We start from the raw sequence: 21,734 nt of genomic DNA on the forward strand, positions 1-21,734 counted from the left end.
TTTTATTTTATATATATATATATATATGTATATCTATGTTTAATTAACCTGAGATTCTTAACCCCTAAAGCTGCTTTCCATAGAAAAGCAGATCAAAGAACTTGTGTTGGCAGCCCTTCTGTGTGCTGGTGTTATTGGTCTTACACAGCCACAGCAGCTGCTAGCAGCATTGTTGTTACAGCCCTAATTCTGTATGTTAAAAGTAAGGAGGAACACCTTAACTGTAACTTTTACGAACTGATTAGAATTTTTAAAGGCTTTATTCTGTTTGCTTTAATTCAATAGAAATACACAGAGGTGCAGTGAGAAGAATTCTCTGCTCTGTAGAAACTCCCTTATCTATCAATCTATCAATTGATTGATTAATCAATCAGTCAGCATATATCTCTTAAGTGAAGCATGCAGGGCAGCGGAAAGAACATTAGCTCTGGAACCACAGGACCTAGGTTCAAATTCTTCTTCTGACACTTATCACGTATATGACCTTGGGCATGTCCTTATAAAGTAAGGGGATTGAGCCAGACTGCCCCTAAGCTTCCTTCCAGCTCTAGAACTATAATTCTGCGATTCCACTTTGTGTCAGGAACTGTACCAGGGACTGAGGATACAAAAATAAGGAAGTCCTGAACCTTTAGTGAGTTCTAGTAGGGAATTACAGAGGAGTGGTGGTAAGGAAAGGGAGTTTTATTCTTGGCAGTCACAGGGATTGTGTGTGGAACTGGATCACAGACTGGGAGTTAGAAGTGTAAGAAACATGTACCTTACCAAGAACTCCACATGGCCATTGGTGAATTCAGGAAAGAACTTTTATTTAACATTCTTAGAAAGAGTGACTAATAAGTAGGCACAACTTGCAGTGTAAAACCACAATCTTTTATTTTCCTGTCCCTAATGCAAATCCCTCCCCTGGTTCTCCACTGGTTGGGTACTGCAAAGCTTACAGCCTATCCTAAATGCCTAACCGCCCCCCCCCCCATGAGTCTCTGCCCTGTTTACATTTCCCATTCCCCACATGTTAATGCTCTTTCATCCTTGTTTTCTTTATACTTTATTTGGTGAAAGAGTGACAAGCCCTAAATACTTTTTAGAACCATCCCAACTCAGGATGTCTGCATGACTCAGATTTATGATCTCCATATATGTTTAACCAATTGATAAGTGAGTTGACAAAGTGCCAGCTGAAAATACAACCCAGGAAATCTGTGTTTCCTTTACCATTAACATAAGAAAAGTCCCATCTAGGGTTAAGGTGCCTCATCCTTAATGGAGTCACTGGAAGGGGCATTCTCTATGTTTACTCAGAGAACAAAGAAAGGAATTAGTCTACTCTCAAGTGTGCTGATAAGTAAGCAACATCCCCAACTATATTTTCTACAATCAGTTTATTTTCTGCATTAGCCACAAGTAACCACTAAGTGAGAGACTTTCTCTGACATGTATGACTCCTTAGGTTTTGAAAATCATGTATCACATGATTTCTGTGGAAACAAAAGTTTAATCATTCTTTTACAGAAGCAACCTCAGAGATTATCTAGTCCAACCTCCTCTTTTTACAAATGAGGAAATTGAGGCCCAGAGAAGTTAAGTGACTTGCCCAGGGCTACATAAGTAATAAGCATCAGAGGGCAGGATTTGAACTTAGGTCTGATTCTAAAGTCATAACTCTTTCACAGTGTCATACTACCTTTCATCAGACCCTAAGGAGTCAAAGGACAGTAAATTAACATGTCCTTGTCTGAAGGAATGGTGCTGGTACTTATTTGCATAGTAGTGTTTCCATAGCAAGAGCAAAAATGTTAGGGGAGGGAGTGGAGGGACAGGATTTCTAAGGATGACAAGATCCATAGTCTATTATGAGCATATGGCATAATATCTTATGACACAGAGGTATGATGGCACTTTGTTGTTTTTTTCTATTTATTTAGTTTTTTTATTTGGTAGGGATAGGGATAAAGACTTGACCTATAATTTTACTGAGTTAGAAAACTCCCAGGTGAGGAAACTCCCACTACTAATATAAGTTTATAGTTTTAAGAGAGTTACCCATAGCACTGAGAGGTTATATGATTGGTTTAGAATCACAAAGAAAAGTATCTATCAAATGGATACTAAAGAAAGAAAAAGCTTGAAAACAAACAAAACTTTAAAAGTAAGAGTGCTTACAGAACTCTTTTTCCATTCTAAATGCTTCTATTTTGTGTAGAAATCTCTATTAATGGTTTACTATAGATCTCTGATTCCTTAAACTAAATCTCTCTCTCTCCTTAATTGTAATGAAATTATATTAATGTATATATAAAACACAAAACACAAGTGCTTAAAGTCTTTACTATAAGTTTACATGAATTACTAAGAACAATACATCCATTACTAAGCAACATCTGTTAGGTATTAGTACACACAAATGGCATTCACTTCGAATTGTTTTCCAGTAATGGGAATAAGTTATCTTGAGCCATTTACACACAGTCTCCCTTAAAGGCCACTGTATCCACTGGTGCAGATTAAGAAAACAGATGTCTAAGCTTAGGAAGTAAAGTTTGCAATGTATTTCTGTGCACAGACTTCATCACTAAATAGAATTCAAATCTCATATGTACCATGCTCTCCACCTGAAAAAAACTACTTCAGATACCTGCTGACCTGTCAGCTTCCAGACTGACCTACCTATATTCCTACTACTACAAATTAAAGCCAGTTATGTGGCTTTAAATTTTTTTTTTTGCAATAGCAACTAGTTGTTTCCTGGATCCTTTTCATAAATTGCAAAGTAGGGTAATGTTTTTATTGTTCAAAATAGAAGCTTACTGGTAATAAATATAATGTAAAATTTTTGTGCCTTGGGACTTTGGATAGGTTTTCATGTTATCCAGATAATTTACAAGGGATAATATTTATTCATTCATTTAACAAGGTTTTTGTCAAGCACTTTTATTACAGTGTATTAACAGCCTAGCATAACAATATGCCATTTCCAAAATAACATGATAACCAACATTCTATTCATTTGCTTCCCAGAATATACTACCAAATATATAAATAAATTCACGCTTTTAGATAAAATTAAATAAGATGTGCTGATTATATAAGTAATAATAATTGGGAATGAAGCCATTGTTCTCCAGTCCCACTGATTTCCCACGTCCCACTGATTCCCTTTTAATTCACCTTTCAATGACTTTCAATGGAGGTAAGAAACTAGCAACTTTTAGAATGCATCAGCAGCTTTTTAAGAAATGAAGGTTGCATTTGTGAAATATCAAAAGTGAATGTGCTTTATAAAATCTCCGGGAAAAAAATGATGAAAATAACTGTCATCTTTTGTTTATAGCTTTCAGTTGTCTGTGTTACCTGCTATTCCGCCATTTAAAGCTTACATGGTTCCTAGTTGTGACTCAGGCACTGTCATAAATTCTCTCTTTTTTTTAAAAAACTGTATGCTAACTCTCAAATGGTTTTGACTGAGAAGATACCATACCACAATATGTTTGGTTGTCCAGCTTTCAACAATTTATCTTTTTTTCCTCTTTCTGTTTACTTAACTATAAAAGACTATTAGATCACAGGACAAGAATCTGAATGTTAAAAGGGAGTTTAATGGATGACTGGTTGAAACTCCCATTGTATTAAGAAATCCCTACTGAAACATAAACTTGCATACAAAAATGACCAGGGGTTTCTTCCTGGAGGCTACAATATTGGGTGACTGGTTTTCATTTATGTTTATTATGCCTGCTTATTCCCTGTCTTATAGAAGCACAAAACAGATAAAACCTAGAGTTTGAAAGCTGTACATATCATCCAACACACACCTCTTTATCATATCCACAAGGCCATTATGACAGAGTTGGTCAAATACCTTGCTAAAAATCCAGATCCTATGTCTATGTTATTCATCTCATCTATCAACCTAAGTAACCATATCAAAAGAAGAAATGAGGTTAGTCTGGCACAACATATTGTTAATAATTACATACATGCTGGCTTCATAATGGCTGCCCCTTTCATTTCTCATAAACTATCCCTTTAATAATACGTTCTAGATTTTCTAGGAACTAAGTTCATCATTACTAGTCTATAGTTTGAAAAATTTCCCCTGATTCTGCCCTTTGAAAATCAGGTTATCTGACCATCTATAGTCCTCTTGTTTTGCATGATTTTTAAAAGATCATAGATGGTGACCTAGCAATCACATATGCTTGTTCTTTAAGTGAGGTGGAGTTTTCTCAGGTCAAATGACTTGGAGTCATTGAGGGCAGCTATTGTGCTCTTCTGCTAAACTGGGAAGGAGCTGGGCCGGATAAGATCCGTAATTATTGGCTCACGGTGTTGCAGAAATGACTACAACCCAGCCATTTTATCAACTTCATCTCAGACACAAGTCTGATTCCACATTTCTTAACAGAATGCATTACATAACTATTTATTATTATTAAAGTCTGAGAATAACAGTGATCCTGCCAAATATAGACCATGTCGACCTGAAAGTTTGGCTAAAAGAGGCAAACAGGCTATGTGATATATAAATTCATATTATTTATTCCCTTTAAGCTAGCAGATACATGAATACTCGGAGCCAGATAAAATCCAACTGACTGATAAAAGAATGACAAGTCTTTTTATATGTTTTAAAACAATCCCAACTCTGGATGTTTATGTCCTTCAGATTTATGGTCTCCATATGTGTTTAACCATAGCATGAGAAAGGAAGTTTCTTAGTTGAATAAGTTGTAAATACAATGAGACAAAACAATTGACAAAGTGTCACTTGAAATTATGATCCCAGGATATTTGTTTCCCCTGTATAGCATATGTCCATAGGATACCAAGTTAAGAAAAGTCCTATTATTCAAGGCAATGTCTGGTCCTAGGAATCCTGTCCTTCTGTGGTTACAAACAGATAGAATGCTCCCGGTCAGCCTCATGCTACAGCAGCTGACACAGAAAACGGCATTTTTAGAGCAAAGCAAAGAATGTCTGGTTGATTAGTTCAGGCTTTGGCCCTTATTGGGGTTCAAATGATCTTTAATGATTATCAACCAATAATGTGTTTTGTGAAATATGATTTTTCTTAGTAATCATTATCTTGGAGACTCAGAGCTTCCCCATCCCCCTTTCTTCTTCTAATGGACATTAAGTTCTAACCTAATGCTTTATTCCTGCTCATTGTGTTGCCCAGACAGGTTGGAGAAAATGTTGATTCCTCCCTATTGTCAAGACAGGTGATATGAAAATTGATGTCTCTCTGACCAAGATTAAGTGACTTAAGTCACATACCCCAAGACATTCATTTTAATATAGCCCGCCTCCTAGTGAGTTGACCAATCAGAGTTGATTGGTACCCCTTAGGAACACCTACTCTTCGAAGGGCATATAACTCTGTACCTCCAGCCCCCAAACTGAACCAGTTCTGGACTGTAACTCCCATGCAATGCATGTCACCAGCTTGACAGAAATTAAAACATGGACACAACCTAATTTTGTTTGTCTTTTCTTAGAACTAACTCTGAGAATGGTTGACGGTTTATAAAGTTTTTATAAATCACTTATTGTTTGTTTACTTAGAGGGTAGAGTGGAAGGGGTAGGCAGATCTGGAGTGAGGCAACGAGGCTGATGAGGATGAGAATGATGGACTACGCAGCTGAGCTTGGGGAGGGGATTTGTTCTTCCACAGTCAAAGGTTTAGTATCATAGGGACGGGAAGAGTAACAAGGGGCTGAAATATATTAACTTTTGGGAAATAAGACCAGGAAGAATAACAGTGAGGTAGGCTGAAGAAGGCAAGTGATCAGAAAGTTTGGAGTCAATGATTTGTGTCAGAAAGCTTTTAAATACTGATATAACATGCTGTAGTGAATTGTAGTAAGCCTGGCTATGCTGTGGCCCTAGCTTCACCATCTAGTTACAAGGCTACTGAGGAAGCTGGAGGTGGTTTGATCTGGTCTGGTAATCTTTAGGGCAGGCTTGCACTACCTGAGGCCAGCCAAAGGATTTCCTCTACATACAAAGGATGTTTTCCTCTACATTTTTCACTGGCCATGGGAAATCCTTTGGTGTGCTGCAAGCAGCCTGCCTTATGGACTGGCTACATTGTGCTGAGGAAGAAGGAGATGATTTGTCCTAAGTCTAGAATCTTGAGATGTCTAGTGAACAGGCTACAAATCATTCCCTGCTCATTTTGGGGTATACAAGGTTGTAGATCCAGAAAATGCCTTGGACACGAGGGTGAGGCACAAAAGCATCATGTGTGCATAGTAATGGACTGAGCTTTTATTGTATTTGTATTGCTCTTAATTTTATCCTGCATCTGCTGAGCACTCTTTTTCTCCAACCCAATTTGCTATTATGAAAATAGGTAATGACATTTATATAATGCTTTATTGATCATTCTACATATATCATTTGAGTCTCAAAACAATAATGAAAGTTACTATAGGTATTATTATATACATTTTACATGTAGGAAACTGATGGGGAAACTGAGGCTGAGACATGAAGTGACTTGACTGGGGTGACAGAGTTAATAAATTTATGAAGCTATATTCAAAACCAGGTTTTCCTGATGCCAAAACAATGGCTCCAATAATGACAGTGTGTGAGTGTGTGAGTGTGTGTGTGCGTGCAAAGATCTGGAGTTGGCTGAGAACAAAACTTTATTTTAATTTTAACAGACAGCATTGGTCCCTGCAGACCCTATAGCTAAAACAATAATACTCACAAGTCTAAAATAACTGGCTTAAAGGATCAAGTTTATTTATGTCCTATACTTATATGTTTGTTCTCCAAAGAATACATGGTAGCTAGCTCAACTTCTATGCACACAAGGAAAATTACAAGCTTCCTAAATCTGAAAAATTAGTTGTAAAAGGTGGACATGGAAAGAAATCTAGGCAAAGCATATGAAGCTAAGGAGCCAAGGGAAGAAAGCTAACTGTCCAAGGTAGCATATAACCCAAGTCCTTCACAGTTGATTTATGTGAAGAGAATGGGGACTAGGCAGGGATTTCTTTCATTTTCTTTTTTTTTCCCTTTAAATATATTCTTCCTAAGAGCACTAGTTTGTTCCTCATTCTCAGTTACTCTTTACTCTTTCTTCTTCACTATCTCTGCTATTCTGTATACAGCATCAGATCTGTCACTTACAATTTAACAACACTTCTGATTCCTATCTATTTCCAATAAGCCTGACATTGTATTTAAAGCCCTTCTCTGGTTCAATAACAATGTGTTTGATTCTAAGGAGTCTTTCCCTGTTGCCATTTTCTTTATATAATTTTTTCATTTTTTGTTATTCTAAACTTGAAACACATCAACAAATATGATCATTTCTGAAAGTAAGAACAGAAAAAGTGCTAAAATAGCAAAAGTAATTATATAAACCTGTTTTTTAAAAAATTATATACTAAATTGAGCATGTTAAGTGTCCTAAAGCTGTCTCCCTGCTTGTCTGTTTTCTTTGAACCTCCTTGAATTCTTTTCTCTATCCTGTGTATTTTTTTAAAAGCTGCATTGACATTTTTTCTTTCCTCATTCTTTTTTATCATCATCACTTTGTCCTCCTCAAAAGCTTTAAAAATCCTTTGCTGACTAGTTAGTAAAGGGCAAAACTTGTTTGCTAACAAGTTAGCATACTCATACAAAACAGATTCATATAAAAATTTGTTTCATTCTGAACATCTGGTCCAGTTCATCATTTCTCTTCCAAAAGACAGAAAAGATGCTTCATAAGTAGTCCTCAGGAGCAATGAGAACTGCCTATTCACATCTTCTTATATATCTGAATCAATTCCCTACACATCTTAGATATAAAACATTTATCAGAAAAAAACTTGCTTTTTAAAAAGATTTATCTGGGGCAGCTAGGTGGTACAGTGAGTAGAGCACCGGCCCCGGAGTTGGGAGGACCTGAGTTCAAATCTGGCCTCAGACACCTGACACCCTTACTAGCTGTGTGACCTTGGACAAGTCACTTAACCCCAATTGCCCTGCCTTCCCCCCTCAAAAAAAATAAATAAAAATAAAAAAGATTTTTCCCCAGTTAACTGATGTTTAGCTTTATTGTATAAAAGTGTTTCAATATTATCTGGTCAAAATTGTCCATCTTATTTTTTTGATCCTCTCTAATCATAGTTTGTTTCAAGAAGGCTTTCCTTTTTAATAACTGTGACAGGCATTGTCTTCCATTCTCTAATTTGTGTGACTTTTTATATCTAGGTCATGCACTCATTTAGAGCTTATAGTGATCTATGTTATGGAATATAGGCTATAACCTAACTTCTACAAAATAATTTCCAGTTTTCCTAGATTTTTGTTGAATATTGAATCCACACATCAGTAGTCTCTGGGTTTATCAAATACTCTACTACAATATAATTGTTTGATTCTGGATCTTCTGTCCCTAAATTATCCCACTAATCAGTTTCATTACTTTAGTCAGTATCACAGCCTTTTAGCGATAACTACTTTGTAGTAAAGTTTGAGATCTGGTGATTTTTGACCCATTTCTTTCTCAATCTTTTTCATATCATCACTTCAAACTGTGTTTTCTCCAGATGAATTTTGTTGTTGTTTTATCTAACCCAACAGAGTAAATCCTTTGGCAGTCTGACTGAATTGAATATGTAAACTATGGCAGTATGGACATTTTAATTTTATTTGTATAACCCAACTACTAATAATTAGTATCTCCCCAATTATTCTGCTCTGTACTTAGGTCATTATTGCATTTGTAGCTATATTAATATAATTCCTATGGGCTTCTCTATAGGTTGGTTCCCAAATATTTTAAACATTCCTTAATCATTTTGAATGAAATTTCACTTTCTATCTTTTTTATGCTGAGTTTTGCTGGTAATAAATAGGAAGGACAATACTAAGTGTGCATTTATTTCATATCCTGACATTTTGTTGAAATTATTAATCATTTCAATCACTTTTTAGTAGAACCTCTAGGATTTTCTAATTATTTCATTGTATCATCTGCAAAAAGTGGCCATTCTTTTTCCCTTCTTTTTTTTGTCTCATTGCCATAGCTAGCATTTATGGGGTATATTAAATAATTAGCTGGTCAATAAACATTTACTAATTATCTATTTTGTGCAAGGCAATGTTTTTAACAGAGGGGATACAAAAAAAAGAGGTGAAAAAGACAGTTCCTACCCTCTACGGGTTCACAATCTAATGAAGAAAATGAATAAACAAATACGTACAAACAAGTGTGTGTTTGTGTGCGCGCGCGCGCATGCACATGTGGGCACACACACAGAAATAATGAAGGAGATTTGCTAGAATTAAAAGTGTTTGGGAAAGGCTTATTGTAGAAGATGGGGACTTTAATTGGGAATCCAGAGAAGCCAGGAGGCAGAGCTGAAAAGGGAGAACATTCCACACATGGGGGATAGCCAAAGAAAAAGTCTGAAGTGCAAAGATGAATGTCTTGTTGATGGAACAGAAATGAGGCAAGTGTCAAGATAGATAATATTGGTATAGGAAACATCCTTGCGTTTACATCTGATTTTGCCAGAAAGGCCTCTAGCATTACATACAATGCTGACTCGGCTTTAGTAACTATTTATAATATTAAGGAAAGGTTCATTTATTCTGACACTTTTTAATATTTAACAAAAATGACTGTATTTTGTTAAAAGCTTTTCAGCATTGGGCTATCATTAGATGATTTGTATTGTTTTTCGTCAGTAAATCCTAGTATAAATCTATCCTGCTCATAGCGTATAATCTTTTGGACTAATATTTAGGCAATATTTACATTAATATTCATCAAGCATATTGACCTATAGTCTCCTTTCTCACACTGGTTGCTCCCTATTTAAAGAATAAAGACCATATTGGTATCACTGAAAAAAATTTGGTAGGATCCCTTCTTTTTTTAGTATTTGTAAACAGTTCATGTAATACTGAAATTAATTGGCTTTTTAGACATTTCGATAGAATTTCTTTAAATTCATGTGGTCCTGTTTTTTTTTCTATTGTCCTCCACCCCTGAATTAATTTATTACTTTTCCAATTTCTTTTTCTGAGATTCACTTAAGTTCCTTACTTTTGTTCTGTTAACATGGGTCTTATGTATTTTTAACTGTCTATAGCTGTATATACTGACATGTAGATTTAGACATATATTTAAAACCTTAACCCATTTCATGTTGTCACTTTTTACAGGCATATCATTGCATAAATTAGATTCTAATAATTTCCTAAATTTCTTAATTAGCTGTGAAGTATACTTTTTTTCATTTTTGATGATGGTAATTTGGTTTTCTTTTTTAAAATTAGATTAGTTAACTTTATTTCATTAGTTCCTTTTTATCAGGTATTTTTTATCAGTTTGTTTTTTTGTTTTATTTTGAATTTTGTTAAACTCTTGAGTTTCAGAATTTTTATTTCTCCGTTTAGTTGGGGTTTTTTCATTTCTTGTTTTTCTAATTTTGATTGTCTACTTATGTGCCCAAATCACTTGTTCTTTCTCTTATTTACAAGTAGTTGCCACATTTCAAAAATGTTGGTATATCATCTCAGTGTTGCCATTTTTCAAGAAATAATCTATCATTTCTGTGATTTGTTCTTTAATCCCCTGATTCTTCAAGATTATTTAGTCTTCACCTAAGTTTGAATTCTTTTTATGAAGATCCTTTATTGATCATACTTTTATTTTGCCAGTAATGATGTGTTTTGTATTTTGATTTTTTGCATTGAAGGTTATTATGTTCTAGCACATAAAATTTTTTTCTAAATATGACATGTAAAATTAAGAAATATGTATATTACTGTTTAGTCCCATTTAGTTACCACCAAAAATTATGGTATCTTTTTCTTCCTCAAGTTCTATTCAGGTCTTTAACTTTTTTATTGTTTATAGATTTGTTTAATGTTGAAAGGTGGATATTCAGATCCTCAATTTATTACAGTCTTGCTGTTTTTTTCACTTAAAATGGATTTAAAGTAATTAGCTACTATACCACTTGCCCCACGCATAAGAAGTACTGAAATTATTTCATTGTCTGTGGGTCCTTTAAGTATAATGTAGTTTTCCCTATTTATATACTTTTAACCATGTCTATTTTTGCTTGTCTTTTCTGAGACCATGATGTCTACCTTTGCTTGTTTTGAATTTACTTGATACATAATATGTTCCAACCTGTCATCTTAACTCAGTATGAAACCTTATGTTTCAAGTGTGTTTCTTGTAAACAATATTATTACTGGGTTTGGTTTTCTATTTCATTCTGCCATCCTTCATTTTTTTGAATGAGTTCCAGTCTTTTCATCAGGAATGCCTCAAAGTCCTCTGTCATCTTAAAGATTCCCTTTTTTCCCCTGTAGGATTATTCTCAATCTTTCAAGATAAATCATTCTTTGTTGTCAGTCTTTCCTTTTTGGAATACTCTTTACCAAGATTTTCTTGGTTGCGAACTCTAAGATGATAGCTTGGGGGCAAAGTAAGATTTAGATTTTAAGATTTTCTTAAAGGTCATGTTAGAAGGCAAGAGGGAAGGATCCACTAAAGAAGGAGAGGATTTGAGAGTGGGAATAGGATCAAGTGCACAAGTAGAGAAATTGACCTTGGCAAGAAGAGTCACTTCTTTATCAGAAACTGGTATAAAAGAAGAGGTGACTAGGAAATGATGTTAAATAATTTTGAGATGAAGAGAATGGGGGAATAGAGGGACCCCATACCACATGACCTTAATTTTGTGAGTAAAACAGGAGGTAACGTCCACAGCTAAGAGAGAAGTATGGTTGAGAGATATGTGAGTCTTGGGGAGGGGTTTGGAATGACTCCTATGGGGAGTAAGATAGGGTATTAGGCAGTAATTAAAAGACTACCTTATTGTACCAAGGGTCCAGTTGATAATGGGTAACACAGACTGTAATGTACTCAGCATGGTTGTGAGATTTCGTCCAGCTGTGTTCAGGAGTTCATGAACAGGAGGTGAAGGAGACAGCTGCTGAATAGTCCAGGGCCAAAAGTTGTCAAGAGACAAATGGTTAGAATATAAAGGTGAAAGAGATTTGAGATCAAAGTAGAGTTGAAGTAATTAACTAATAAATTAAGATTGGGGAGCAAGAAAGTGAAGTCAGAGCAGGGATACTGATATGACATTACTGACGGGTAAAGAGATTGGAGGGCTTGATGAGGAGAAAGCATAGGTGTATGAGGGATGAGGCCTAGGGAAAGGTGAAAAGATAGGTTAGGGTCAGATATCGGAAAGTTAAGAGTTTCTAACTCGGAAATTAGAGCACTTGTGTATAATATTCAGATCAAGTATGTGACTATCCCTATATATGGCTCAGGTGGGGTGAAGAGTAGGCAATGTGATTTAAAGAAGCAAAGAAATTGGGAGATTAGGGAGGCTGAGGAACCACCTATGTGGAATATTAAAGTTCTGTAGTATAAGTGCAGGAATAGGAAGGAGATAAAGATGAACCCTGTGCAGAACTCCTAAGAGGAAGATGACCTGGTAATCAGTATACAACAGAAATCACAATTTGGATTGAGAAGAAAATTTTAGTTGAACGAACTTCAAAGGCATAAAAACTGTTGAGTGAGGGGGATAAAAGGAGAGAATGAAATTGACAGTGGGGAGTAAGAACTATTCCAAATGCTCCTCTAGCTAGGACTAGACTGTTAGGTAGAGGAGTATGAGGAAAAAAAGGTATAGCCAATGATGGAAAGGATAACTGTAGCACTCCTACAGTCTTTGCGGCCAAGCCATTTTCCTCCCAGGGCTCTACTTATCCATATTTTAGAGATACCTTCTTCTTTTAGGTTTTCCTTTGGAGTCTTTCTTGGTCCATACTATTTCTTCATAGTATTTGGTACCTTCCTCTGTTTACTCGTATTTGCAGCCTTAGTTCCTGATTTGAAATTTTGTGTTATGTCAGGCTTCACCCCTCCAACACTCTTGGATGAAGTTGTCAGGCTCTGTTTGTCCTGACCTTGATTTTCTGGGTTCTTCACACTAGTTTTCAACTCTCCTAGTATATTTAGGCTAAAAGATTGGAAAGATTCCCTGTCCTTGGTCAGTGCTCTGAGGCTGCCTCTCTCTGTTCAGGATGCTTCCTCCAATTTATTCCCTCTTGAAGAGATCCTTCACGTGGTTGTCTGGATGATCTATGACCTCTGATCATGTGACTCCTCTAATGAAAATCAAACTCCTGATCCTGACCATCAAAGTCCTCCACAATCCAATCTAGTATCACCTTCTTTCCTTTTACATACAACTTTCTCCTCCATTCCCCTGGTCTTATCATATCATTTAAAGCAATAAGAGGTTTTAAAGACCATCTAGTTTACAATCCTGCACAATGTCAGAACTTCTCTTGGCCTCTGTTTCCCAATTTGTAAAACAAGGGGTGCTGGAACAGGTGACTTCTAAAGGGGCTTTTAGTTCTAAATCTGACACTATTATAAGAATGGGGGCAAAAAACAGTCTAGTTTGATTGAAACATGAAAGGAAGCAATATAAAAGCCTGGAAAAGGAGGATGGATTGTGGAGGGCTTTAGATGTTAGGATCAAGAGTTTATATTTGAGGTTTGGCATACAGAGGCACTGGCATTTATGTGACTGATTAGCACAGTATCTCTAATATAGGAAATACTTAACAAATGCCTTTTCATTCATTAGCAGCAAATACTTAACAAAAAGCATGCTTTGTTTTAAATATAAATTAGAGTATCATACTAACAACAAAAAAAGGTCTAATCTCACTTGGTTTCACATGGAGATACTTATCATACAGTGGAATGTACACTGGCTCTGACATCTGACAAGCTGGGTTCAAGTCCTAGCTTTGACACACATAATATCCACATGACATTAAGTATGTAATTCCACATGTTTTCAGTTTCCTTATCTATAAAATGAGAGGTTAAATTAGATGGTCCGTAAGATCCCTTCCCCTTCTAGACTTATGATTCTATTAAGATCTACTTCCATCATACTCCTTGAATTTAGAGTTTACCCTTAACCATACCCATCTACCTTGCAAAGTGTGTGCCACTATTTAGATGAGAAGTTGGGAAGGAGAAGCATAGGAAAGTATGATCCAACATTACTATTATATAAATGAATGGTATGGCCTACTGATGGTGGGTCAGTAGATACATTATGTTAAAATACAGATGACAGCATATTATCATTTCTGACAAGAGTATCACTAATAACATCAATCATTTCAAATTATTAACATTTTATCAAACAGATTGGATAGACTAAGCATATTTAATTTTAAAATTAAGTAGTTTCTAAGTAAAAAGGAATTTTTAAAAAATAAATTTTAATAGTAAGCCCTTTATCTTTGATGTATTTTACATGTAACAAAGCTAAGAAATATTTTTCAATTTCAAACATTCTTCCCTTTGAAAAAGGGAAGGTAACAAGCACTGACTAAGAATCTACTATATGTCAGGCACTGTACTAAGCACTTAACAAATATTAACTTTTTTGATCCTCACAACAACTCTAAAAGGTAGGTGCTATTATCATGTCCATTTTACAGTTGGGCAAACTGAGGCAGAAAGAAGTTAAATGATTTGCCCAGCATCACATGTTTAGCAAATATCTGAAGATGTATCTGAACTCAGGTCTTCCTGATTCCAGGTCCAGCATTCTATCCACTGTGCCACCTAGCTACCTCTAAAAATAACAGATAGCAAAAGTAATAATCAAGACTCAGGACTTCAAAGAATGAACAGGAAAGAAAACATAGTATGAATTAAAATTTCATTTATACACAATTAAATAAGGTTTGGATAAGTACTTGCTAGTAAGCTAAACCCTAGACATAGAAAGACAGGTTTTAATTTGCATTTCCGAAAACAACAGAGGTAACAAAATGGGGGGGGGGGGGGGAATGATGACCAAAATAACCCCGCCAAACCCAAAACTTTTAAAGCAATCATTTAAGTTAGTTTTGAAGGCCACTTAAAGCATCTTTTTACAAACTTAAGCCTCAGAATATTAATATCAATGGGCAATACAAGCCATCTGTCTATCAACATATCCAGTTTACCTTTTCTGCTGGAGGAGAAGGGGAAAATCTCTTTGCACAAGTTAGAAACAAATCAGGCTCCGGTTTGCCATTCTTCACCTCAGGGTCATCACCCAGAACAAGATGATCAAACAAACTAAAGAATTCTTTGTGTCTTTTTGTTTTCCATTCAAATGACCATCCAGAGGAGCTGGTAGCAACAGCAATAGGTATGTTGTGTCTATGTAGATGGTTGATCAGCTTCTCAACACCTAGAAAGAGAAAAGGACTTAAGCAGAATGGACAAGAGATAATACAGTTCATTAACAATTCTTTCAGGGGGCAGTATTTCAAGCACTACAGCAGTGGTGTTTTGCTGATCTTCTAAGGAGTTAACTTGATCTGAGACATGTCTTAAGAGGAGTTATAAACTTTGAAATGTCCATTCTCAAAACAAAAATTGAAAAATAGCAATTCAGTATTTATCCACAGCATTTCCCAAGGTTAACAGAAGATGATTTAATCTGAATAAAATGTCTTTTTCTTTTACTGATATGTGAAAAAGTAACCAAAATAATGAAAGCAGGAAGTATATTCTGAATATGTAGGTCCAGATTTAAACTGGTGAAAGTAAAGGATAACAGTATTCCCAAGACCAGGGCAGCCTGGACAACCTCTGCTTTTTTTTTTTTTAAATAACAATGAATAGGCAGAGGTTATTTTAACAGTGTTTCTTATAATAAAGGACACAATCTATTGAAAGTGATTCTACCATTCATCAGACCACTGAAAGGAAGAAAAAGAGAAAACCCCTCAACCCCAAGATTGAATACTAAAACTGGAAAAATAGCAATGACACATGTACTAAGTTATTTGTAAATAAAATAAACACTGCTTAAAGTCCACTGAACCAAGAAAAATAGGAAACAACAATCAGTTTTAGAAAGGGCACATTTACCATGTTATTCTCAACTATATAGATTCACTGTGGGGAACACAGATTAATACAGCCATTTGTCTATCTAATTAAAAGCCTGCTGGTTATTTACTATTCAAATGATTTACTACCGAGATGAGAAAATATACGTAAAGTGCTTTGTAAATCTTAGATGTGATATAAATGTGAGCTATTATTACTACTAAAAAAATGATCAGAAGTATCTGCAATATTTTAAACTTTAGAACCTATAATGATTAACACCAGAACAGCATCTAACATACACCATGTCATGGTGTACTTAAATCAATCTCAAAAAGAAGATATTCTCAAAATGGCTTTACATAATCTCATATAATGATTATATTTACATTTTACCTACTACTAAAGAAGATTAATATAAGTTTTATGTTTTCAAACATCAAAAGATACTAATTAAGATTTGATGAATACTGTGAGAAGGTCCTTAGCAGGCTAGAAAATTATCCTTTCATAAAACAAACCTCTACTCATTGATCACATTAAAGAAGAAAACCCAAAATATTCAAAATACTTTAAAATATTACAAAATAACAGGATCTTATAGAGGTGGGTTAGCTAGTAGAATTTGGGAGCCCTAAATCTCTTCATATGCACTGAAGAATAATTATTTAGTTAAGAGGACATGATTTAAGGGTTTGATCTCTAAAAGCACCACTAGAGCATATTTTATTTATTGACAAATAAATTACCTAAAGTAGACACTTTTCAAAAACCTAGTTAAGTATACAGACATTGCTAATAAAGAATAACAACTGCTACTCACTTTAAAGTTTGCAAAGCTTTTTCCTTATAATAACTCTGTGAAGCGGACCCAAATATTATCACTCCCTTTTTACAAGTGTGGTCTGAACCTAGGTCTCATGACTCCAAGTCTAGGGCCATTAAAGTAAAAAGAAAAGAGAACGATCTTACCTAACAGTGTTAGTTGATGGTATGTACGGTGTACTGGTTTATACAATTTTTCAATACTCAATATAACAGTCCCTGTCATGGGTAACTCAGCAAAACGAATGCAAGCAGGCATAGCATTTTTTTTTTGAAGTACATGAAATATGTTGGATTTGCAGAGGATTTAGTTTTTAAAGTACCTTCAAATTATATTCAGCTCAATGTATTATGGCTCTAGAAATGGAGGAGACCTGAGAGGTCATCTATCTCAATTCCTTAATTTTAGAGATGAAGAAACTTAGGCTCAGGGAGGTTAAGAGAGTAGCCCAAGTTTACCCTAAGAGGCATGGTTAGTATTTGAACTCAAGTACTCCTGACTTCAAGTTATAAGCAATCTGAGTTGAACACTTCCAACACTAATCCCATACTGCCTCCAGTTTCATTTCATTCTTACATCATACAATCTGTAAGCTAGGCTAGTTGTTGTTGTCTAGCTCCTCCTTTTCCATCCTATATTTGTGAAGTAAGATTTTATTATCCAAATGGAGGGCTTTATATCTTAGTAGATTTGGCTTTTCGAGATCTTTCTTGATTCTGATTCTGTCATCCAGTGTGCTAGCTATTTTCTTCTAGATTCATGTTTTATGACTATATTTAATGCCTATTATGTTCTAGGTCTATGATAGGTGCTAAAGATACAGAGGCAAAAAATGATGCAGTCCCTGACCTCAAGGAATTTAGATTCTTGGGGGAGGGGGCGACAGGAAGCAATGGTTTAAGGAAACAATAAGAACACTTATGGATAAACAATGACTTATGAAAATCAGCTTCATATGAGCAGGGTGGGAGAGGTCTTACGGGAGACATCAATACAGACTAGACTAGATGGTCTCTGAGGTCCCATCTAGTTCTGATATCCTGTGATTCTTTGATCAAACGTGGGAGATCAGGGAAGACTTCCAATTCTATGTCACCAATAAAAAAAAAAGTTGCTGCTGTTATATTGGTAGGGTATCATAAGACAAAATGTATCTTCCATGAAATATTATACATGAGATTACAGTATAGACAATGGCCAAACAATCAATTTTTTCTTGACTAAAGAGATAAATTGTTTGCCATCATGAAGGAATTGCAATTAACTGACAACTATTTCTTTTGGATATATTCAAAGCAATTTTGCCTGAACACAAAAGGATAAATTAAGTGGCTTAAGACTTATTCTCCTCCTATGATCTTATATCATAGTCCCAGAAAATAAGAACCCATTTCCCATCTACATGGTCCAATTTCAATTCTTTAATAATGTTATATTCTTTTAAAATGGTTAAGTGTTACAACCTAAAGCATTCAACTTTGCTTATTTATATGTAATAGAATACAGTTTGGAAAAAGTGCAAAAACAGAAAAGAAAGTACAAAAACAAAGTTCTTAAACAAATTAGACAAACAGATTAAACAAATTCTCTCAACAAAGAATATTTAAAAAAGATGAGGTGTTCAGGCTGATACACATTTAATTAGCTCACTGTACTCAGTTGTGTATTTTGTGTTTGCCTAATTCCATTATACATATTTGTTAGCTTACAAAGCACCAAATTCATTTATCAATTATAGCCTAGTTACAAAACAAAGTATAAAATAGTAAGTTTTAAAATATTTAATGGTGTTAAGAATTGTAGTCCACAGAATTGGGTCCTTAACGGGCAAGAGTAGATTTTTAAAAAGAAGAATTTATACACAAACACATATATTCATACATATGTAAAATATACACAACAAATGGCAAATATTTAAACTAATTAACTGAACTTGATCCACTAACAATTTTAACATATTTAAATTTACTTATACTATGCTACCTTTCAACCAAAGAAGGCACATTATAGGGGAAATTCTGTTCATTGAGATTTATATAAACCAGATGGTTCACAAGTTGGACATTTCACTGTTCTGTTGTAAAATACAGAAGTGTAGCTAACTAGAAAATGACAGTTACCAGCAGGGTAGTAGTAATAATATTATCATCCACAGTCCCTCTCATCCTAGTTTCTCAAATATTTACATGCAATTGAGCCTCATGACATAAGAGTTCTGTTATTCCCACAATACTGATGATAAAAACTTGTCAGGAGTTAGGGCTTTTTTAAGGGTTTCCTAGCAAATGAGTGCCAAATGGAAATAAAATCTTCCTTCTTAGTCTCAGTCTGATCCTCTAACCACATAACACTACCCATTTGTAAATTTTGCTGAAAATTTGGTAAATTCAGAACCTCCTATATTGTTGTTTAATACAGTCATTTTCTATTCTTTATTCTATGTATAGATGAGACAATATCGGAACAATTTTGCTAGGCAGTAAGTTTCCACTTCAAAATGAAGAGAAGGCACTGGACAGCTCTGGAGTGTGATAAGTGATTCAATTACAAAGACTTCTCAGAAAATACTTCCATGGCTCCATTTATAAAAATCAGGGACTTCCTGTCTTCATTGAAACATTAACAACATTCTTTTTAGAGTTTTTCCAATGGCTGTTGTCAGTGATCAATGAAGGAAAAAAACAACAAAATAGCAGTATCTTGTTCTGTACCCTGTATCGGTATTTCATCAACCTATCAAAATAATTAAGATCTCCTAGGTTTCAGCAGAATCCATATAAGATTAATAGGAAATACAAATTAAATATGAACCTCATTTTGCCTGATATACTGAAATCTGAAATATAAAGATGAACTATTTCAAAACGTCTTTAATACTTGGAAAAATAACTTTTTATTCTGTCGATTCATTTTGTTTTCAACAAAAAACTATCAATCATCAAATCTTTATTAAGTATTCACTATGTGCCAGGCACTGTGCTAAGACTTGGAATACACACATAATGAATCAAACAACCTCTACTTGCAAAGAACTTAAATTTTTACTAGGGAATACAAGGACAAAGAAGAAAGAGATTAATTCCAATGACTTTTTCCAAGAGGATGGTATTAGGGATTAAACTGAACTACTTAACTAAGTCAATTTATAAAATGGCATTCCTATATTCAATGAGGACTGAGCAGTACTGAACAAAGTTGAGAGTATATTGATTTTTTTTCTGATTGTTTATTTTATATGTCTCCATAACAATAAATAAATCTGAATTTATTTCATGGAAGTACAAAAATGACAAAATTTATTTTAATGCGTTTCTTCATAATAATATTTACTGTGTCTTTGTTGTCACTAGGGAACATGTTACAGGATCTCTATCCTTCTCTAGCTCAGGCATGGGGAAGGAACCTGTGGCCTCCAGGCTATGAGACCTTAGGTTCCCCACCCACACTTTAGCTACATAACTCTAGACAAATCACTTTAAAACCTTTTAGTCTCTATTTCCTCATTTATTAAATGGAAATAATGATAGCACTTATCTCACAGGGTTGTTATGAGGATAAAATGAAATAATGTAGGTAAAGGGCTTTGCAAATATACATGTAAACTACTACTAATATTATATAACTGATATATTAGAATGATTTAGAACTGAAAAAGATTTGAAAGATCATCTAGGTCATCTTTCTACTTCACATCAGTGGTAAAGATGATTTCTTTAGTTTGACAAAAATCTTCAAAATCATAGTTGTGTGATGTTTCAGGTATCTCTGGAAATGAAAATAAAAAGGTTTCAAAGTAGAAAGTGTAGGTGATCCTAATTTTCCTTTCTTTCTTTTTTCTGGGGGGGAAAGGAGGCAAAGAAATCATCATAATCATCTAAATGACATTCACCAAATAAAAAAAATTAACTAAAAAAAACCCCAACCAATCAAACACAGAACAAAAAAGAAATACAAAATACTATCAGATAAATGCTTTAAAGAAAAAGGCAACACTGAAAGAACTGGCTTACTACTTAAATCTGTCCAGCAATTATATATAGCATATTTTTTAAAAAATATGTATTTCTGATTCGAAACATATATATTCTTGGAACTGTACCTAGTTTTTATTTTTTTTTAATGGAAGTGTTACATATATTAAAGCTGAATTTATCATCATTGTTAGTGGCTAACAATTTTCTCTCTCACTTATCATATGTGTCCTTTAACTTCAACTGATATTAAATAAACACAATAAGACTAATTAAAAATAATAGACTGCAGTCTTAGCCAATAAAGCTTCTTCTGTGGTTGAACACTGGATAAGTGAACAAAAATTCAAATCGTTACAGGAAATGTGACCTCCACGAAGATAATGTCTTGTAAACCTCAGCCATGTTTAGCTGGTGTTTGAGGTCATATACTTATATATGAATGATACAATGAAATACTATTCCACTTCCTCCTCAAACAGTCCTTCTGCTTCTTACCCAAGCTAATCTTTCCATAATTAATTCATCTACCAAAACTTGTAAGTGCTCGCTATGGGCTGACATACACATGTTTTCTCAACTTTTGGGAGGAAGGAAAAAGGAGGGCATTGAACATGGAAAATAAACATCAAGAAATAATTCAATTATCTGCTCTAGGGCCACAGTCATTCTTCTCTATGAAAGCTACATGCTAGAAAACTGTGGTTAAGTTCCCTGAGGGAAGATACCACTTTAATTTACATTTGTGCCCATGACTGACAGAATACATTACACATAACAGTTATTAGTTAACTAATTAATTAGTTATTAGTTAACATAACTGTTGTTGGATAAATGAGATAGCTCAGTCTTAGGTTAGAAGCAGGGGATACATTTGAGTAGGGAACAGAACAGTATTGCATTGAGTTTGGGCTACCGTACCATTTTCTGAACTGGTACAAGCTATATTTTGGCAGAACTCCTTGCAAGACAGGTATCACACAACCATGAGACAATCCAGATGGATTAACAATTGACTAACAGAAATCT

At 34.6% G+C, this 21,734-nt stretch overlaps 1 protein-coding gene across 1 annotated transcript in view; it reads right to left on the bottom strand.

Annotated features, from left to right (window-relative positions):
• Nucleotides 1-21,734, bottom strand: part of LOC118837740 (pseudouridine 5'-phosphatase) — a 178,446-nt gene that overhangs the window by 74,721 nt on the left and 81,991 nt on the right. The window contains exon 3 of the mRNA XM_036744809.1: nucleotides 15,032-15,261. Coding sequence (XP_036600704.1) covers nucleotides 15,032-15,261 — 230 coding nt within the window. The remainder of the gene's footprint in view (nucleotides 1-15,031; nucleotides 15,262-21,734) is intronic.

Source organism: Trichosurus vulpecula, chromosome 2, assembly GCF_011100635.1.
Source record: "Trichosurus vulpecula isolate mTriVul1 chromosome 2, mTriVul1.pri, whole genome shotgun sequence".
Taxonomy (NCBI): domain Eukaryota; kingdom Metazoa; phylum Chordata; class Mammalia; order Diprotodontia; family Phalangeridae; genus Trichosurus; species Trichosurus vulpecula.